A 17281-nucleotide genomic window follows, 5' to 3' on the forward strand; every position below is an offset into this window, starting at 1 on the left:
GTGGCTTCGTATTCAAGATCATGGAGACAAATTTTGTGGTTTATTTGCAAAAGTTTCCCTGCAGATTTGTCAACGCCTACGACTTGAACTCTTTCAAGAGGAGGGTATCTGGACACCTCTCCTCCCGAAATTGACCTCTCTTTGGGCCACCTCTTTGGATTATTTTTTAGGAGCAGCGAGTAGCGGGCTTTTTTTATTATTGTTTCCTTTTTTGTGTGCCCTTGAGCTGTCTCCTTTGTTGTAAAAAAAATAAAATTGCTAGCCATGAGCCTCAGGAGGGGCGGCGCGGGATGCTCCGGCGCCGCTGCTGCCGTGTGGGTGTGGAGACAGTTGTGTTGTTTCATTAGCGCTGACTTGTTGAACACTGCCCTTAACCCGTACGCTGCGACTGGCACGGATTTGGCCTTCACTGGTAGCCTGGTAACATCGAGTCCCAGGTCTTTCTCTGCCTCTGTGGTGGATAGTGGAGTGTTTCCCATGTGGTATTGGTATGCTGGATTTCCCCTCCCACGGTGCATGACTTTACATTTTTCTCCATTGAGTTGTAGCAGACACTTTTTGTTCCATTTCTGTAGCTTGGTGAGGTCTTCTTATAAGAAATCCGCAGTCAAGGGGTTAAATGTTGCTTGCACTGAGGAGAAAATGCTCACTTCCCAAAAATCAGAGGCAGTTCTACTTTTCTTTGTTTATGACCTTGTAAAATTTCAACAGCCTCATGATTTTGCAGCACAATGAAAAAAGTAAACAATGGGTCGTGTCGTAGAGAGTAAGGATCTATGAAATCTTAAAGGGGTGCACTGAATCTCTAGGGTCTGGCTGTTACCGAGACAACACCAGGGAAGCTTGAGACCCACCGTGCATCATTATTGTTGTTACCATGCCAAGAAAATATTCCTGAGTCCTTGCAAATGAGGAAAAGCTCTTCATATACTTAATCGTGAAGTACCTCAGGTGTGTGGTAGCGGCCAAGAGTGTAACATTCCCTCTCAAAATACTTATAAAAGATATAGATAAACGATGACAAGGCGAGGCAATAATTAAGGGTCCATCGCCTGCTCTTTTTATTCTCTTTCTTCTTCTTCTTCTTCTTATTATTATTATTATTATTATTATTATTATTATTATTATTTTTTTTTTTTTTTTTTTACAACAAAGGAGACAGCTCAAGGGCACAAAAGATTTAAGTTATGTTGCTGATTTGTCTTTTTTGGACAGTTTTTTCACGGCGTGGTAAATTTGTTTTGTTGATTTTTTCATATCACATTTTACGACTGAGTTTGTAATAAGTCGACTTAACGCCGTGAAAACCCAACACTTCTAACTAACTCCCTCCCAAACATGTAAGTAAAAAGCCAAGCTAGCCGCATACCTGTTAATAAATACAAATACGACGCTTAAAAAATCTCCGTTTACTTTCCATCCCCGTGACAGGAATAACTTGTTTTTCTAAAGCCTTTTTCACATGTAGAGATAAACTAATGATTCCTGAGCCCGTATTAAAAGGAGGAGAAAGCTTTGTTTACTTTTTTTTCCCTCCGCCAAACAAATAACATGTCTGCGGGCGTCTTCCGTACAAAAATAGACTAATGATTCCTGAGCCCATACGAAGGAGAAGAAAGCGTCCTCTCCTTTGACCGGGGAATAAGTCGTTTGTGTGAGGGCATCGTCTTCCCACACAGAGGCAATTAGGGCGTACAGTTCCGTCTTGGAAACACCGACTCGGAGCTCACCAGGTCTCTTTCACATCACTATGCGGGCTTCTCCTTTAGACCCGCGTGAAGGAAGCTCCCACCAGTCACACACACCGCCCCTCCTCCTCCTCCTCGCCCTCCTGCTCCTCCTCCTCCCTTCACCACGGGTCCGGCTATTTTGAATGCTCCACCCCGTTTAAATGTTAATGGATGTTTTGTATATCTCCGCCGCATATTTCTGTCCCAGTTTGTTTCAGAACCACTAGTCAGCCCGGCCCATGAGCCCCTGTTTGTTCATGATCTTAACATTTCTCGCTTTGTACGCTTTGTGCGGCTCGTGAGGACGCCAATTGGCCGATGTCTTATTCACCAGCCAAACTTTTTCTTCCTTCCGTGTGCACGTTTCCTGATCCCTTTCCAGCGCGCGCATCCCCCCGACCCACCTCCTCTCAGGGTTCGGGTGAGGAAGGTGGTGGTGGTAGTGGTGGTGACAGATTCTCGTCCAGTCAACTAAGCACTTTCATCAACAGCACATTTGCGTTAGTTTTATGTCATAGTGATCGATACCTTCATCAATCTTCAATATATTTAACCCCCTTTTTTTCTGTCTCTCTATTCCTTGGAGGTGGTGGTGGTGAAGGTGACAGATCCTCGTCCAGTCAACTAAGCACTTTCATCAACAGCACTTTTTCATTAGTTTTATGTCACAGTGATCGATACCTTCATTAATCTTCAGTATATTTAACCCCCTTTTTTTCTGTCTCTCTATCTTCCTGTTTTTGTTTTCGATTTAGCTAAACACCTCATCAACAGCACATTTTCTTTAGTTTTATATCACAGTGATCGATACCTTCATCAATCTTCAGTATATTTAACCCCCTTATTTTCTGTCTCTCTATCTTCCTGTTTTTGTTTTCGATTCAGCTAAACACCTCATCAACATCCCGTTTTCGTTAGTTTTATATCACAGTGATCGATACCTTCATTAATCTTCAGTATATTTAACCCCCTTTTTTTCTGTCTCTATATTCCTGCCTTTGTTTTCGATTCAGCTAAACACCTCATCAACTGCCCGTTTTCGTTAGTTTATGTCTCGGTGATTGATTTTTTACCTTCATCTCTCCTCCATATATTTTACTCCCTCTTTCTATCTATATATTCTTGTCTTTTTTTTCTATTCAGTTAAACACGTCATCAACAGCACATTTTCGTTAGTTTTATATCTCGGTGATCGATACCTTCATGTCCTCTATATTTTACTCCCTCTTTCTATCTCTCTATCCTCTTATTTTTCTATTCTATTCTTGCAGACAGCTCCACCTTAGGCTCTTCTGTCCTTGTTTGAGTGACGCACAAATGTTAGCCAGCTCCGTGTCTCAGTGTTTGGTATAGGCCTTCACGTCATTTATCTATATTTCACCCTCTATTTTTCTATTCTATTTTTGCAGACATCTCCACGTTAGGCTCTTCTGTCCTTGTTTGAGTGACGCACAAATGTTAACCAGTTCCGTGTCTCAGTGTTTGGTATAGGCCTTCACGTCATTTATCTATATTTCACCCTCTCTTCCTTCTCCTTCTCTCTTTCTCTCTCCTCCACTCTTACATCCCCACCTCAGACTGTTCTCCTTTCCCTGTCAGGCTGAGGCACTTGTTCATTCATACCTTCGCGTATAAGGCCTCGGCGCAGGAGAATCGCGATCAGATCTCTTCAGTGACAGAGGCCGAGAGAGCCCATTCTTACCCTTGAACCTGTTCCTCGCTTTATGGGCTGAGTCTAGAGGAAGGGAGTGGGTCATCCAATCAAAGGGATGGTTGGGGGGGTCGCTGAGGCATTAGGAGGCTACACTCGGCAATCCCCGTGTGGCGTCTACCTGCCCGCTGTGGTGTGGTCAGACGCACCTATGGACCACTGAGCCTTGAGTCCGTCTTCGCCCCCTCGCGGGTTTCATTCCCAGCAGTCATCAAAAAGGAAAGAAAATAGGGTGAATCCACGTAATTTCTTTTTTGAGTTCGCGGTGTTGGGAAGGAGAGGAGCCGCAGCGTGTATGTGGGGTTTGTGAAGGGAAGCTCAAGAGAGGGCCGGGCAGGCAAGCAAGGAAGAATCGTGAGAGTCCTATGCCAGTCCCACCACCAGCCCAGCGAGGAGGGACTAATTTATCCCTCTGTAGTTTCTTTGCTTAGGTAGAGACATTGAGACGCTTGGACACCCCCATCCCTCCCTCCCTCTCGTGAACATACAAACACACGCACGCACGCATTCACAGACACAGACTTTTAGACTTTTAGAGATATACATGAACGCACACAAGAACAGGCGGATCCTTCACGCAAATATGCACTCCTACTGATTGTATTATAATTCTCTCTCTCTCTCTCTCTCTCTCTCTCTCTCTCTCTCTCTCTCTCTCTCTCTCTCAGGTAATCAATCATCAGCCCTTAAATAAATACACTTACCAGCTTCCACCAGGTAAACTCACCTATACTTTGATACACACCTTTATTATTTTTATCTTTACGTCTTTATTAGTTCAATTTAGTGCTTGAGTACCTATAGAGAGAGAGATGGATAGATAGACAGATAGATAGATACATACATACATGCTTACATACGTATATAGGTCTAAATAGAAAGACAGACAAACAGACAAAGAGGAAAATATATCCGACGCAAGACATGACAGTAAAATAATTCCCCGATCACTTCACGATTCCTTTTCCTTCTCGTACGGCTAAAATTAACCCACTTGATCTACATCGGAGCAAATATAACGCCTTCTGACGCCAAGCGTGTTGCCCATTATATGCGGGGAGAGGCGGCAGGGAGGAGGAAGGCTGGCGGGGGCTGGGCTGGGTGAGGCGGGCAGGGCCGGGAATGTTATGGGCTCAAGACCTAACGAGAACTGTACGTGGTGGAGTGCCGGCGTAAGGGACTGAGCTAACAAGACAACAAGGAGTGGTTTGAATATCGGGGAAGACGAGGGGACTGAATAACAAGACCAGAAGGAAGAGCAAGGAACTGAATAACAAGACCAGAAGGAAGAGTTCGAGGCTTTGGGACTGAATAACAAGACCAGAAGGAAGAGTTCGAGGCTTTGGGACTGAATAACAAGACCAGAAGGAAGAGTTCGAGGCTTTGGGACTGAATAACAAGACCAGAAGGAAGAGTTCGAGGCTTTGGGACTTAATAACAAGACCAGAAGGAAGAGTTCGAGGCTTTGGGACTTAATAACAAGACCAGAAGGAAGAGTTCGAGGCTTTGGCATTCAATAACAAGACTTGGGGACTGAATAACAAGAGAGGTAGGAAGAGTCTGAAGCATTGGGAAAGACGAGGGTGCATGGTGGTGTCATGTGAGTGTTGGCAGGGACTTGCAGGGGCTGTAATAGGAAGGAACTGAATAACAAGACAAGGAGAACAGGTTTGAATGCTGGGGAAGACGAGGCTACAGAAATAGGCTCGAATATTTATAGCAGAGACAATGGCAGGGAATTAGGGTGAGATTTAAGTGTAGGGGTCCTGATGTTGGGGCTGGATGAGTGGAAGGGAGAGAAGCAGGGCCCAAGATAAGATGGTGGCAGGGATGGGGGAGAAAAAAAAGGGTGACTGAAACTAAGACAGGAAACGGCAGCGGCAGGGACGGAAGTACAAGAGGAGCAGCAGGGATTGGGAGATACATACAGGGAGATACATAGATAGATAGATAGATAGACATTTATTGACCACAAAGGTACATAAACCAAAACATCATACATAAATCGGAAGTTATTTAAGAATGTTAATTTTCGTAAATATAACAACATTTCTAATTTGTAGTCCACATTCAGCACTTAAGTAAAATCTTTATATAGTCACTAAAATATACAGAACGTTGGTGTCCAAACTGGCACAAAAATATTTAGAAAAATGTTAAAACTTTACAAATTTAGATAATTATATGAAGCAACTTATATCAAGAAATTTAAAAAATACGCTATGATAAAAGAAAACCTAAAAATAAAATAACGTAAAACAAAAGAACCCTAAAAGCAAACGAATTCTCTAAAATAAATATACTAAAATGTTAATAGCCATGGCAGGGACGGAGGCACGGTGGCGGAAGGCGGAAACAGAAGCAGTGACAGAGAGGGAGCCAAGGAGGGCGAACACAGAGGCACTGGCCGTGGGTATATAGGGGTGGCGGTAGGTCCTCTGCTCCGTCTGATTCTTGAAGGAGATTCATGTCCCGTTAACTATTCCATTCACCTGACCAACTGCCGCCGATGCTTACAGGTGCAGAACCTCGTAAGTGATCCTCTTTAGCTTTTTTTTTTTTTTTTTTTTACAACAAAGGAGACAGCTCAAGGGCACACAAAAAAGGAAACAATAATAAAAAAAAGCCCGCTACTCGCTGCTCCTAGTTATAAGTTTCCAGAAATACTACAACGGTAGCTATTTATTGATCCCGTCTAAGAAAATTCGATGCCGTAAAACATGTATGGATACAAATATTTCATTATTGTGTGTGTGTGTGTGTGTGTGTGTGTGTGTGTGTGTGTGTGTGTGTGTGTGTGTGTGTGTGTGTGTGTGTGTGTGTTATGGAAAGCTGTCAGAATGCGTATATTGAGACGGCGGCTGGACGAGAAACGTACATATCTAATTAGGTTTTATCTGCGTTGCCATAGTAATCTTCAGTGCTTTGAACCTCTTCTGTATATGCCTCGAGAAAAGCAGCCGGGCCGGGTAGTGGCGGACTGACGGTCGGCGGGGCTGAGGTGTGCTTGTGGGGGCAGCCAGGGACCGCAGCCTCGCACGGCCCGGGGAGGCGAGTCAGGGAGGAGGGAGGGACGGGTTCAGGCTCATCTTAATCCGTGGTTTTCCGCACACTTGAGCCCCAAAAGGCGGCAGGAGATGTGGAGCAAGGATACGGCGGTGTATACAGTTGTTCCCTTGAGCGTCGGGACCCTCAGCCTCGCCCTCTGTCCCGCCCTCCATTATGCCCGCTCCGAGGTTTCCATGAGAGGCACGGCCAAGGGGGTATCTGTGGTTTATCTTCGCGGCATAAAGAAGTGACGGCTCGTTCTGCTGACGAGATGTGGTCGCTGGAACAGAGGGCCAGAGGAGGGACCGGGATGGATGGGTCTCCCTGTCTTCCCACTTGATTCATGCCCTGCTCACACATAGTTTCTGTATCAGTTATGACATTCCCATGATGATCTGTCGGAGGAGTCCACAGAGGAGCTGCCGGACCCCCCCGCCTCTCCCGTGTGTCATGCGTCATGCTTCATCTTTCTCTCTCTCTATCTCTCTCCGGTCGATGCTCCATGCACGGTCTCTCTTGGATCCGTATTCCCAGACGTTGTTGGCGCTCCCAACAACTATTTTCCAAGGCCACAAAGGAGATTAGTCGGGTTCTCATTATTGTATTGGACCTTCATGGCGCAGAAGCTTTGTCAAGCTATCACTAGGGTCATAAATCTACCCATGGCAACATCAACCACAACTTCTGCGAAATGTGGGTGAAAGCCCCGTAATGTTTAAGAATATGGCCTTTAGTCTTGTTAACCCGGTAGCTGCGGGGGTCATGTTTCTTAGGTTAGGTTAGGTTAGGTTAGGTTAAAGGCCCCTCTAAGTAAAATAATGAGAAAGAATCATCACTCACGCAAACCATTTCATAATATATATCAACGCATGTGTGATCAGTTTATGCATCATCTATTTTGGGAGGTTTATATCATGGCAGAAATTTGGCCCATCGCTGGTACACGGTAAAGCCACAAATTTGGCCCGTCGCTGGTATACGGTATAGCCACAAATTTGGCCCGTCGCTGTTACCGGGTTATAGGCAGACGTATCAAGACGCCTTTTCTACTAAGTTTGATTTTTATTATTCATTGGCCGCTGACGCTCTTCTCTCAGTTGGAGGTGTATGTGGTGCTTTGGGCGTGTTTGTTGATCTCTTGGGCTGCCTCCATACAAAACAAGACGAAACACCCCTCACCCTCTTCATGTGTTGTTTCCTTGCGGTGTTATAAATAGCGTCAGTGCGTCATTCAGCACCTGTCAGAGTACGCTTGGCCGTGTTTCTTATACGCTAGATTTTTTAAACGTCATGTTAGTATTTATTAAAAGTCATGTGGCTAGTTTTCCTTTTTAACCTGTCCGCTGCGATTGGCACGGATTTGGCTTTCACTGGTAGCCTGGTAACTATACACCATGTCTTTCTCTACCTCTGTGTTGGATAGTGGTGTTTCCCATGTGGTATTGGTGTGCTGGATATCCCCTCCCAAGGTGCAGGACTTTACATTTCTCTTCATTGAATTGTAGCAGCCACTTTTTTGTTTCATTCCTGTAGCTTGGTGAGGTCTGACTGTAAGAAATCCGTAGTGTAGTCAATGGGTTAATTCCATTTTTGGGAAGGAGTTAGCTAAAAGTATTGGATTTTCACAGTTGTCTTCATATTAAAACCTCGTAAAAAAGTGATATATAACAAAATCAACAAAACCAGCTAACACCGCCTTGAAAAACGGGTTAAAAAAGACGATTCAGCCGACGTTTAAAAAAAAAAATCAGGCGATATTGATGCCGAGGCGGTAGTTGATGCACTTGTTTGGGCTCGATTCCTTTCCCTCTGCTGTGCCTCCCCCCCCTCCCGCCTCCCGCTGCTCACCTCAAGCCTGTGTTCTTCATGGCGGTATTCACTTATCTATTTTAGTATTTTCTGTTGATTGGTTAATTCATCATACCTTATTCATTTATTCCTCCACTCGTTCTCAGGCATCTTCATCAGTCATTCAGTTGGTGGGTTGATTGGTGTATTCATTTGCTTAACTTTATCTTCAACGCTTAATTTAATGTCTTTACTTATTCATCTATTTGTTTATATAAGTAAATTTGCTTGTGGAAGATTCGTATGGATTTATTTCTCTACCCGCACCGAGGCAGCAGAATATTTCGTCTCAGGTGACCAACACACACACACACACACACACACACACACACACACACCTGTAAACCTGTAATCCAGCACGCTCTCCTTACCCCAAATAAACCACGAAAGCCTCAGTTAACATAAGTCTTTCCCCGTGGCAGTATGAGGCAACAAGTATACCCCATGATACCAGACCTTCCCTTCACAGCAGCATACCCGCACCCCACAGGCAGCCTCACCTCTCTGCCTCCCCTTTGCCTCTCCTTGGCTTCCTCTCGTGGCCAACTCAAATTCTGAAACGTATCGCTGCCCTAGTGCCCACAGATTTAGTCTAACCCAAAATTTTGGTTTGAGAAAATTGATAATAAAGATTTGAGCCATTGCCTTTTGCTAATTCCATCTGCACACTGTAATTTGTACGACAAATAAATTGATCTTTGTAGTGTTGTTTATGCATTAAATTTCACTGAATGTGCAGATTCCATGATAAAAATCTCAAAATGGCATTTTTGGATAAGGGCATGAGTCTTTATTTTTTATACTTGTTAGATTGTTCTCTACTATTTGCTCTTCATCTGTCCTCACTTTCAGCTTACATCTTGGCGCTATATATCTGACCATGTTACATATTTAACTTTCCATATATATAGCAATCTATCTGCATATTTTTTTATCCCATCTATTTGTCTAACTGTACATAACTATCTATCCGTCTAACTATCTATCTGATCTTTCTGCCTATCTACATATGTCTACTTGTCTTTATGTTAACCTGTATCTATGTCATCCATCTATTTATCTGAGTGTCTATATACCTATCTGTCTATATCTCTTTAACTGACTCTATCTGTCTCTCTATCTATTTCTATCTATTTATCTCTATTTATCTATGTATCTATCTCCACTTGTCTGTTTATCTATCTATCTGTCTCAGTCATTCCACAGGTGCACATTCATATCTCTTGACCACATGTGCTCAAATACGATTCACATCTGAATAATCCGTGTCAGTTCACCTCCCCCAAGTATCCCTAGGTACTCACTGTTCACCTTCCCCAGGCATCACTAGGTAACCTCACCCCATTTTCATTAGGTATCTCTAGGTACCCACAGTTCACCTTCCCCAGTATCCCCAGGTAGCCACAATTCATTGTCTTCTCAGGGTTGTCAATCTTCCCACACCCGCCATCACCATCTGTGCACTCGAATGATTTTGTATGGTTCAATAGCTCCCTCTTACTTTTCTTTCCTCTACTTTTCCCCAATCCGTAGTGTATGCTCCTCACAGCATTCCTTGGTATCCCGGGGTAATCACATTGACGTGATCTTCTCGATGTGAATAAAACCCATAGTGGTACTTACCAAACGGTTCCGGTGGACACTGCCACCATCTTCAGTGGTTTGGAGGAGTAGAAGTGACTTCTACACTTCTACTGCTCTTTCAAAGCACGAAAGCTGGTGGCAGTGTCCACTGAAACCGTTTGATAAATATACATCTTCCGTTTGATTCACACAGCATTGCTTTTCTTTGTAAACCTCTGCCTTTTCATATTTTAGCACTGCTTAGTAATTTCTGCCTAGCGGTTAGGATATTATACATTACATCTTTTTCACACTTAGTCATCTGTCTTCTCGAAGCGGTGTCTCTTTGTGATGTAATATTCACAACGATCTCACTTCATATTTCCAACTCAGCATCTGACCTCTTACCTGCATAATACATGTGTCCATCTGCCGCCCGAAAGTGACCTCTCATCTGGCCTCTTTTTCTGTTTTCTTTTGTCGGAGCAGCGTCTAGCGAGCTTTTTTTTATACTTCTTTTTTGTTTTTTCCCTTAAGCTGCCTCCCTCGCTCTAAAAAAACACCACACCTGGGAAATCTTCTGCCGGTTATGTACACCTCCGCCTAATTTATAAGGTTCACCTCACACCTGAGTTTCCACACACACACACACACACACACACACACACACACACACACACACACACACACATTGGGTCACCTGTCCCTGGTGTGTGTGGCTCTGCTGGTGGAGTTGGAAGATCAGTGAGCGAAGTATCTCTTTATTTTTTTTATTTACATGTTCTTCTAATAGCGATACAGTATACAGCTACTAATGCGGCAACTCACTCCTGCTCCGGGACACTGACCAAGCGGCAATCATTACAGAGGGATATGTGTGTGTGTGTGTGTGTGTGTGTGTGTGTGTGTGTGTGTGTGTGTGTTGCTGCTGTTGAAGGTTGCTGTAAATGGGATGACAGCTTCTTCTTTTTTAATCTATTGCACATAACAAGTTAATAAAAACACATATTTGCTATTGATCGCCGTAGCTACAAAGTGCGAGTATTCACAAAACCTGACCTACGAGAGTAACAACACCGTGACACGACTCACTTACTTAGGGCAAGTGATGGATGTAAAAATTCATAAGGTATCTTACTTATATATTACAACTATAGGTAGAACGTTATATATATATGTATGTATGTGAGTGTATTCAAGCATCAGTTTTATGTACTTATTTACCATATATATATAAAGGTGTGACCTGCGGGGAGGGGCCAGTATCTTCGTGTGAGGGTGTGGATCAGCCCAGAACCTTAGAATATAGGAGAGTGTGGCCAGCTTGATCACAGATGCCATGTCGTTACCTAAAGAGCCGCGCGAAATTCAAATTGATGGTGATATAATTGGGATTTTTGGTGTTCTCTAAGGGTCGTATTACAAGATATATCGCCGCCCAAGAACACATATTTGACAAGGCTTTCGTAGGAGTTGTGGGCATTTCCAGGAGTAGTTTTATGACCCTGGTGGTAGTTTGACCCTTCTTCCGTACCATGAACCTGAAGAAACACTCATTAGAACCTGACTGACCCCCTCTTTGACCTTTAGAAATAACATGTGAGAAGCGAAAGTGTCTTATAATACTAACCTAAGTAGCGTCAGGATCTCGAAGTAGTGCCTATATAGAGAGCACAAAGGAACACTATCTATTTGAATTTCGCGACGGCTCTTTTGGTAACAACACGCGCCTGTGATGAAGCTGGCCAGACTCTCCTGTTCTGTGGCTCTGGATCAACCTTCATTCTCTGGCGGGTCCGGTTCGCCAGTGTGGGATTGTCTGTGTGTTGATGGACTCTGGTGGTGCCGTAGAGGTGTTAGTAGTGGTGGTAGTGGTAGTAGTGGTAGTTTTGATATCGGTACTTGCATGTATGTAGAGTTGCTGTAGTGGTTGTTGTGGTGTGGGATGGTTGTAAAATTTGTGTGGTTGGTGTAAATATTTCATAGTGATATAATTTGGTAGGAGAATTGTATATTGGTTGTGAGAGTGGTGTTAGTGAAGGTGGCGTTGTAGTTGTCGACAAAGTGTTGGTTGGTGCAGCTACCATAATTGTTTTGTGGTAATAAGACTTGCTTCATGAAAACAAAATCAGACACAGTGGAATGTATGTACACGAAGAATGATGCGCTAAACTACTGGCGGACTCAAGTAACAATAAAAAAATAATGCACTTTACAATAAAATCACACGTTCACAAAAATCTGGCGCCATCTCGTGTCAAAGCGCACAACCATACCGAAGAACACACGTACACACACTCTAAGTCATTTCAAGCTCATCATAACCAGCTCAGGAAGATGTCACTGTTCACTGCTGGTGGCACTGTTTGTCACGCTGGCGGCCGACTGTCCTTCTGTACCTTGGCTCTGAGCTCGTGGCAGGGGTGAGGAAGGGAGGGGGGGGGGGAGGACAATGTGGGCAAGGCGATCTTCAGTGACGGCCCTTCTATTTTTTTTTTTTTTTTTACTCCTGAAGGAAGCAGATCAAGGGCTGAGAAAAATAATAAAGAAATGCTGACCGAATGCTGCTCCTATCAAGATCAAAAGGAACCAAAATAGTTATCAGTTTAGTTATACGAGAAGTGTCTTGCTTTGGGCGGCTTGGGAAAAAATAATGATACGAACTCCAGTGAACTGAGCAAGGAGTAATTGCGAAACAAAGTAATCATTGAAACATTTTACGTTAGAAGTGCCATACTCGTACACAGCTCCAGTATCACACAAAGGAATACTACAAACGCATGAAACATTCCTGAGAATCCTAAATCAGCAAAACTTCTGGCCACTTCTGGCCTCAGGTCAACGCCTTGGTCGTCCGCGTATGACACACCTTGTCACTTTGTTACCGTCACCTTCCCTTTTGTGTGTGTTTACTTGTCGTGCGTGTGCCGCCGAGGAGGAAGCACTGAGGCGATAGTTGTGTATCATTCTTGTCGCCTGCAGCCAATGCTCGGTGAGCCTGAACGTCCCAACACTTGCTTCGGGAGGATTGGAATTCAGTTAATTTTGAAACGTGATGCAGAAATGCAGTTAAGTGAACTGAAGATCAAAGCGTTACAAATCCTAAGGCTGGCAAGGATGTCCATGTTGTCAACGATGGGGGACTGAACCACAGAAAGAAATGTGACTTTTTAATAGTTATTTCTAACGTGCATGATGAAACACTGACATTTTGACGTACGTATAAATGAACGAAGAATAAGTTCTCATAATTTCGTATTTTGCTCGTTGCTTTTCGAGTGCAGACTGCCCAAGCACAAAGTACAGGCGCTCCTCAGGCCGGCGACACAATGCCGCACGCGCCTCGCCGTGTGGCGCCGCCCCTCCGACCCTCCACCGGCGAGGGTCCCTCCTCTCGGCGTTGTGGTGTCCACGCGTCTGGCCGGCCTGGCTTTAGAGGGGGCGTGCGCTGGACGAGGGAAAACACTTGAGACAATGAACAAAACACAAGCCAAATCAAAGTTCCCATAATGACAAACTAAGTTCACATAACCGTGCGAAGGGCGGCGTAGCCTCAGTCGGTGAGTGAGGTATGTGTCAGAACGTTGTGTATGTGTGACAACAACCTGCGGCTGGATTTAGTTGCGCAAAATGTCCAGATTTCAGATCTCTTTTCTGTTCTTTGATGTCATATTATTACTTGCCTTAGATATGCAACAGCATCACTCTGTGTCGGGGTCGGGCTGGGAGGTGGGGAGACGGACAGATCATGGGAGGTGGTGAGGGCGGTGGCCGAGAGGAGGGAGGCGGTGTGGAGGAGAGGTTGAGGGAGGGTAGTACTCTGGGCGGGGGGGCATGAAGGGAGGGTAGGGGAGGCCCATCAGAGCGTGTGGCGGGGGGTATGGGAACCTGGAAAGGGCGGGGGGGCCAAGAGGTGCAAACGCCGATGCCCTGAGAGCCGCGTGGTCAGAAGAGGTCATGATGGCGGGGCTCTGGGGACCGCGGCGGCGAGGGCCGGGGCTGGGGTGTGGTGGAGCTGGGAGTGGTGGTGGTGGAGGGCGTGCCGCTGCTGCTGGCTCGGTGGTGTTGTTGTTGTTCCCTGTGGTGCGGGATGTGGTGGGGTGACCTGTGGCAGCTGGGGCAGTGTGGTGGCGGAGGGCGCACAGCAGCGTCTGGATAGCCTGCAGCATCCCTGCTGCAGCGCAGCAACACAGCCTCCAAGACCTGAACTTTGCGCCCCGGGAAGAGCCGCACCAAGGTCTCCATGCTGGATAGTTTTGCCTCATCCGCGGGAGTCGCCGCTGGAGATAAAACTGTCGCGGTCTCCTCTTCCTCACTCGCCTCCCGCCGCGCCGCCTTGCTGGGCCGAGGCTCCTCGTCTTCACTGTGGGTGTCCTCGCGAGGTGTGGGCGCCTTGGGCAGGGGCTGGGCGTGGGGCGTGGGCGACGAGGGCTGGGCGTGCTCAGGGGAGGCGGCGGCCCAATCTTGAGGCTGAGGGGCCCTCGCACAGGAGACGCTGGGAGCTGCTCCCGTCCCTCCTCAGGGCGGGAGCGTTTGCATCCTGGAGAAGCAAAAAGTAGAGGAAAATATTGTTAGGAAAATGTGGTCATAGTTATTCAATTTTTGCTGAAGACCACAATGACGTCTCCCTTAAGTTTCTATTAAGTTAACTTTTAACTGAAAACTATTTGAATTTAATTGACTTATGTTTTTGCGTATCTTACTTCCAGCAATATTCCTTCCGTTATTGTGAATAGCTTAGGCGTTAGTATTCCAAGGCACCCAGAGCAGTAAGCAAGACTAACTAACTAATGGGGAGCATACGCCCGGGGGCGCGTCGCTTCACTCCCGACGGTCCTCCCAGAGCAAGCCCCCACGCAGCCGCCCTATCCATCTCGAGTACTTCCCGGCAGGATCGATCGACTTGCCCCATACATGAGTTACGTGGGCGTCCCCTTGGTCTCCTCTACTCATGGTTGTCTCGTACGAAAACAACCCTGTGAGCAGGACCGACGTCCGGGAGGTGTGCCGCGTGACCATATAACAGGAGTTGGCGTTCACGGATTAAACTGGAAACAGGCCTCGATTCAGTTTCATCGCATAGTCGTTGGTTCAACACGAAGTCATTCCAGCGATACCTCATGATCCTGCGAAGACACTTGGCACCAAAGTCATCAACACGCCTCTCCAAGACACTGTTCATTGTCCATGTCTCACAGCCATACAGTACGACGGGAAGCACAAGTGACTTAATGATTCGAAGTAAGCAAGACCTACCAGATATTTACGTAACGACGCTGTGTGTCTGTGTGAGCGTGGCTCTTCCCGCGAGGAGCGAGGATCGGTATACAAGTCTTCGTGTTCTCTCAAGCTAGCGCCGCGGTCCCTCGTATTAGCATTTTGATAGGTCGCTGTCAGATGCCTTCAGCCTCTCCGGCATGAAACAAAACCACCACTAATTTGTAAGCATCAGTTTCCCCCATTAAACATATTCGTTCTAATTAAATTACTTCAAGTTTTAATCCGTCCTTTCGACTCGGGGCAGTGAGGGGGGAGGGGGAAGACGCTGAGACAGGAGGAGAAAACAAAATTGATTGCATTTTAACGACTTGGTGCCTCGGGGTCGCTTAAACTTGATGAAATTTAAATATCCCGTCGCTGAGATCAGGGCACTGGATTTACAATCACGCGAGAAAATAAAAGTTTGAGATTTAATTTCATTCCTCGGAGGAGGGTGGCGGGGCAGGTGTCCCCGGGCGCAGCTGTCAAGACCTTACTCGCCAGCCCCCGCCGGCCCCTCAACATACATAGATTTTTTTCTCCCTTTTATTTTTATTCAAGAAGTTTAATCATGACCGTCCCTCCTCTCCCTTGTGTCATCCTGCTCTTCCTCCCAACCGCCATCCACGTCCTCACATCAACAAAACAATGGTCTCCCTCGTCTCTTAGTCTCATCCTAACTTGATTACCACTGTGCTGAGTCTCTCCCGTGTCTCAGCTTAACGACCTCGCAGCAGCCATCGTTCTAACCACCGCGTCCTCGTTTCAACAACACATTTATAACTGTTCCTTTGTGTCATTGTAACTATACCACGTCGTCGAAGTTGTAACACGCAATAATGATACTTCTTCCCTGTCTCATTCTAACTGCCGTGTTCTCAAAATAGCGACAGTACAATGATGTCCTTCCTATGTCTTTGTTTCACCGTAACCACCAAACACAGTGTAACTATACCACGTCGTCGAAGTTGTGACACGCAATAATGATACATCTTCCCTGTCTCATTCTAACTGCCGTGTTCTCAAAATAGGGACAGTACAATGATGTCCTTCCTATCTCTTTGTCTCACCGTAACCACCAAAGACAGCATAAATACGATGGGGTGTTTATCTCGTCCTAGCAACCAGTTTTTGTCTGTCTGCCTGTCTATAGCAAAATAAAGAAGCTCTGACCTGATGTGCCTTTGTAACAGCATCACAGCACCCCGCGTCACGCCATTCTGTCACATCACTTAACTTAGCACCATAGCACATCACACAGAAACATCACACATCTCCACACAGCGTCATAAGTTACAGAATACAACCACATCACGCCACACACACCACTTCAATACACTGACGTCACCACACACCGCATCCTACAACCTCGCCGCCACACCACACCACATCTCAGGGCGCCACCACACCACATTTAAGGACCAAGACATAGAACAATACCACTTTGCCATCACGCCCACCACCACCACCATAACTACAACCAGCATCACAAGTAGACGAGAGAGAGAGAGAGAGAGAGAGAGAGAGAGAGAGAGAGAGAGAGAGAGAGAGAGAGAGAGAGAGAGAGAGAGAGAGAGAGAGAGAGAGAGAGAGAGATGGTGATTAAAATGTAAAATATTGAAGAGTGTCACATGCCTTGCCTTCTGCGACACCTCCTCCTCCTGCCCCTTCTCCTCCTCCTCCTCCTCCTCCTCCTCCTCCTCCTCCTTCTTCTCCTCAGCCTCATCTCTCCCCCTTCCTCGTCCAGAAGACCCCTTTACGAGGCGGCCATTAAGAACAGGAGCAGTCGAGTAAAATATCTTGATTCTTTGTGGCAGAACTTCCGCTGCAGGAATTATTGCCTCCGCCCTCTTTGTTCTGTGTCCCAATTTTTTTGGCAGGGCGCAAAAATAAAGAGAAAGTGATGCGACGGCAACCTTCCAAATTCTTTTTGAGTCGGGTATTTACCATTGTCTTCAGAGGTTTTCAAATGGAACACTAAATCTTCACTTTGGAATTTACTGAAAGGGTTATCACCGCCACCTGCGGGAGCTCCTGCGTCCGCCGCCGCCGCCACCACTGAGGCTTTTAATAATGTTCTCTTTCTTTCTCTCTTGGTCTTCTCTCTCTCTCTCTCTCTCTC

At 45.8% G+C, this 17281-nt stretch overlaps 1 protein-coding gene across 1 annotated transcript; it reads right to left on the reverse strand.

The window, feature by feature from the left end:
• Positions 1-13845: 13845 nt before the first annotated feature.
• On the reverse strand, positions 13846-15082 carry LOC126994689 (putative uncharacterized protein DDB_G0290521). Its single transcript, XM_050853988.1, has 2 exons — positions 14941-15082; positions 13846-14414 (listed from the first exon to the last, which is right to left on the reverse strand). Exons 1-2 carry the CDS (start codon positions 15080-15082, stop codon positions 13846-13848), a joined length of 711 nt encoding a protein of 236 aa, XP_050709945.1.
• Positions 15083-17281: the final 2199 nt, after the last annotated feature.

Source organism: Eriocheir sinensis, unplaced genomic scaffold (genome assembly GCF_024679095.1).
Source record: "Eriocheir sinensis breed Jianghai 21 unplaced genomic scaffold, ASM2467909v1 Scaffold85, whole genome shotgun sequence".
NCBI lineage: Eukaryota > Metazoa > Arthropoda > Malacostraca > Decapoda > Varunidae > Eriocheir > Eriocheir sinensis.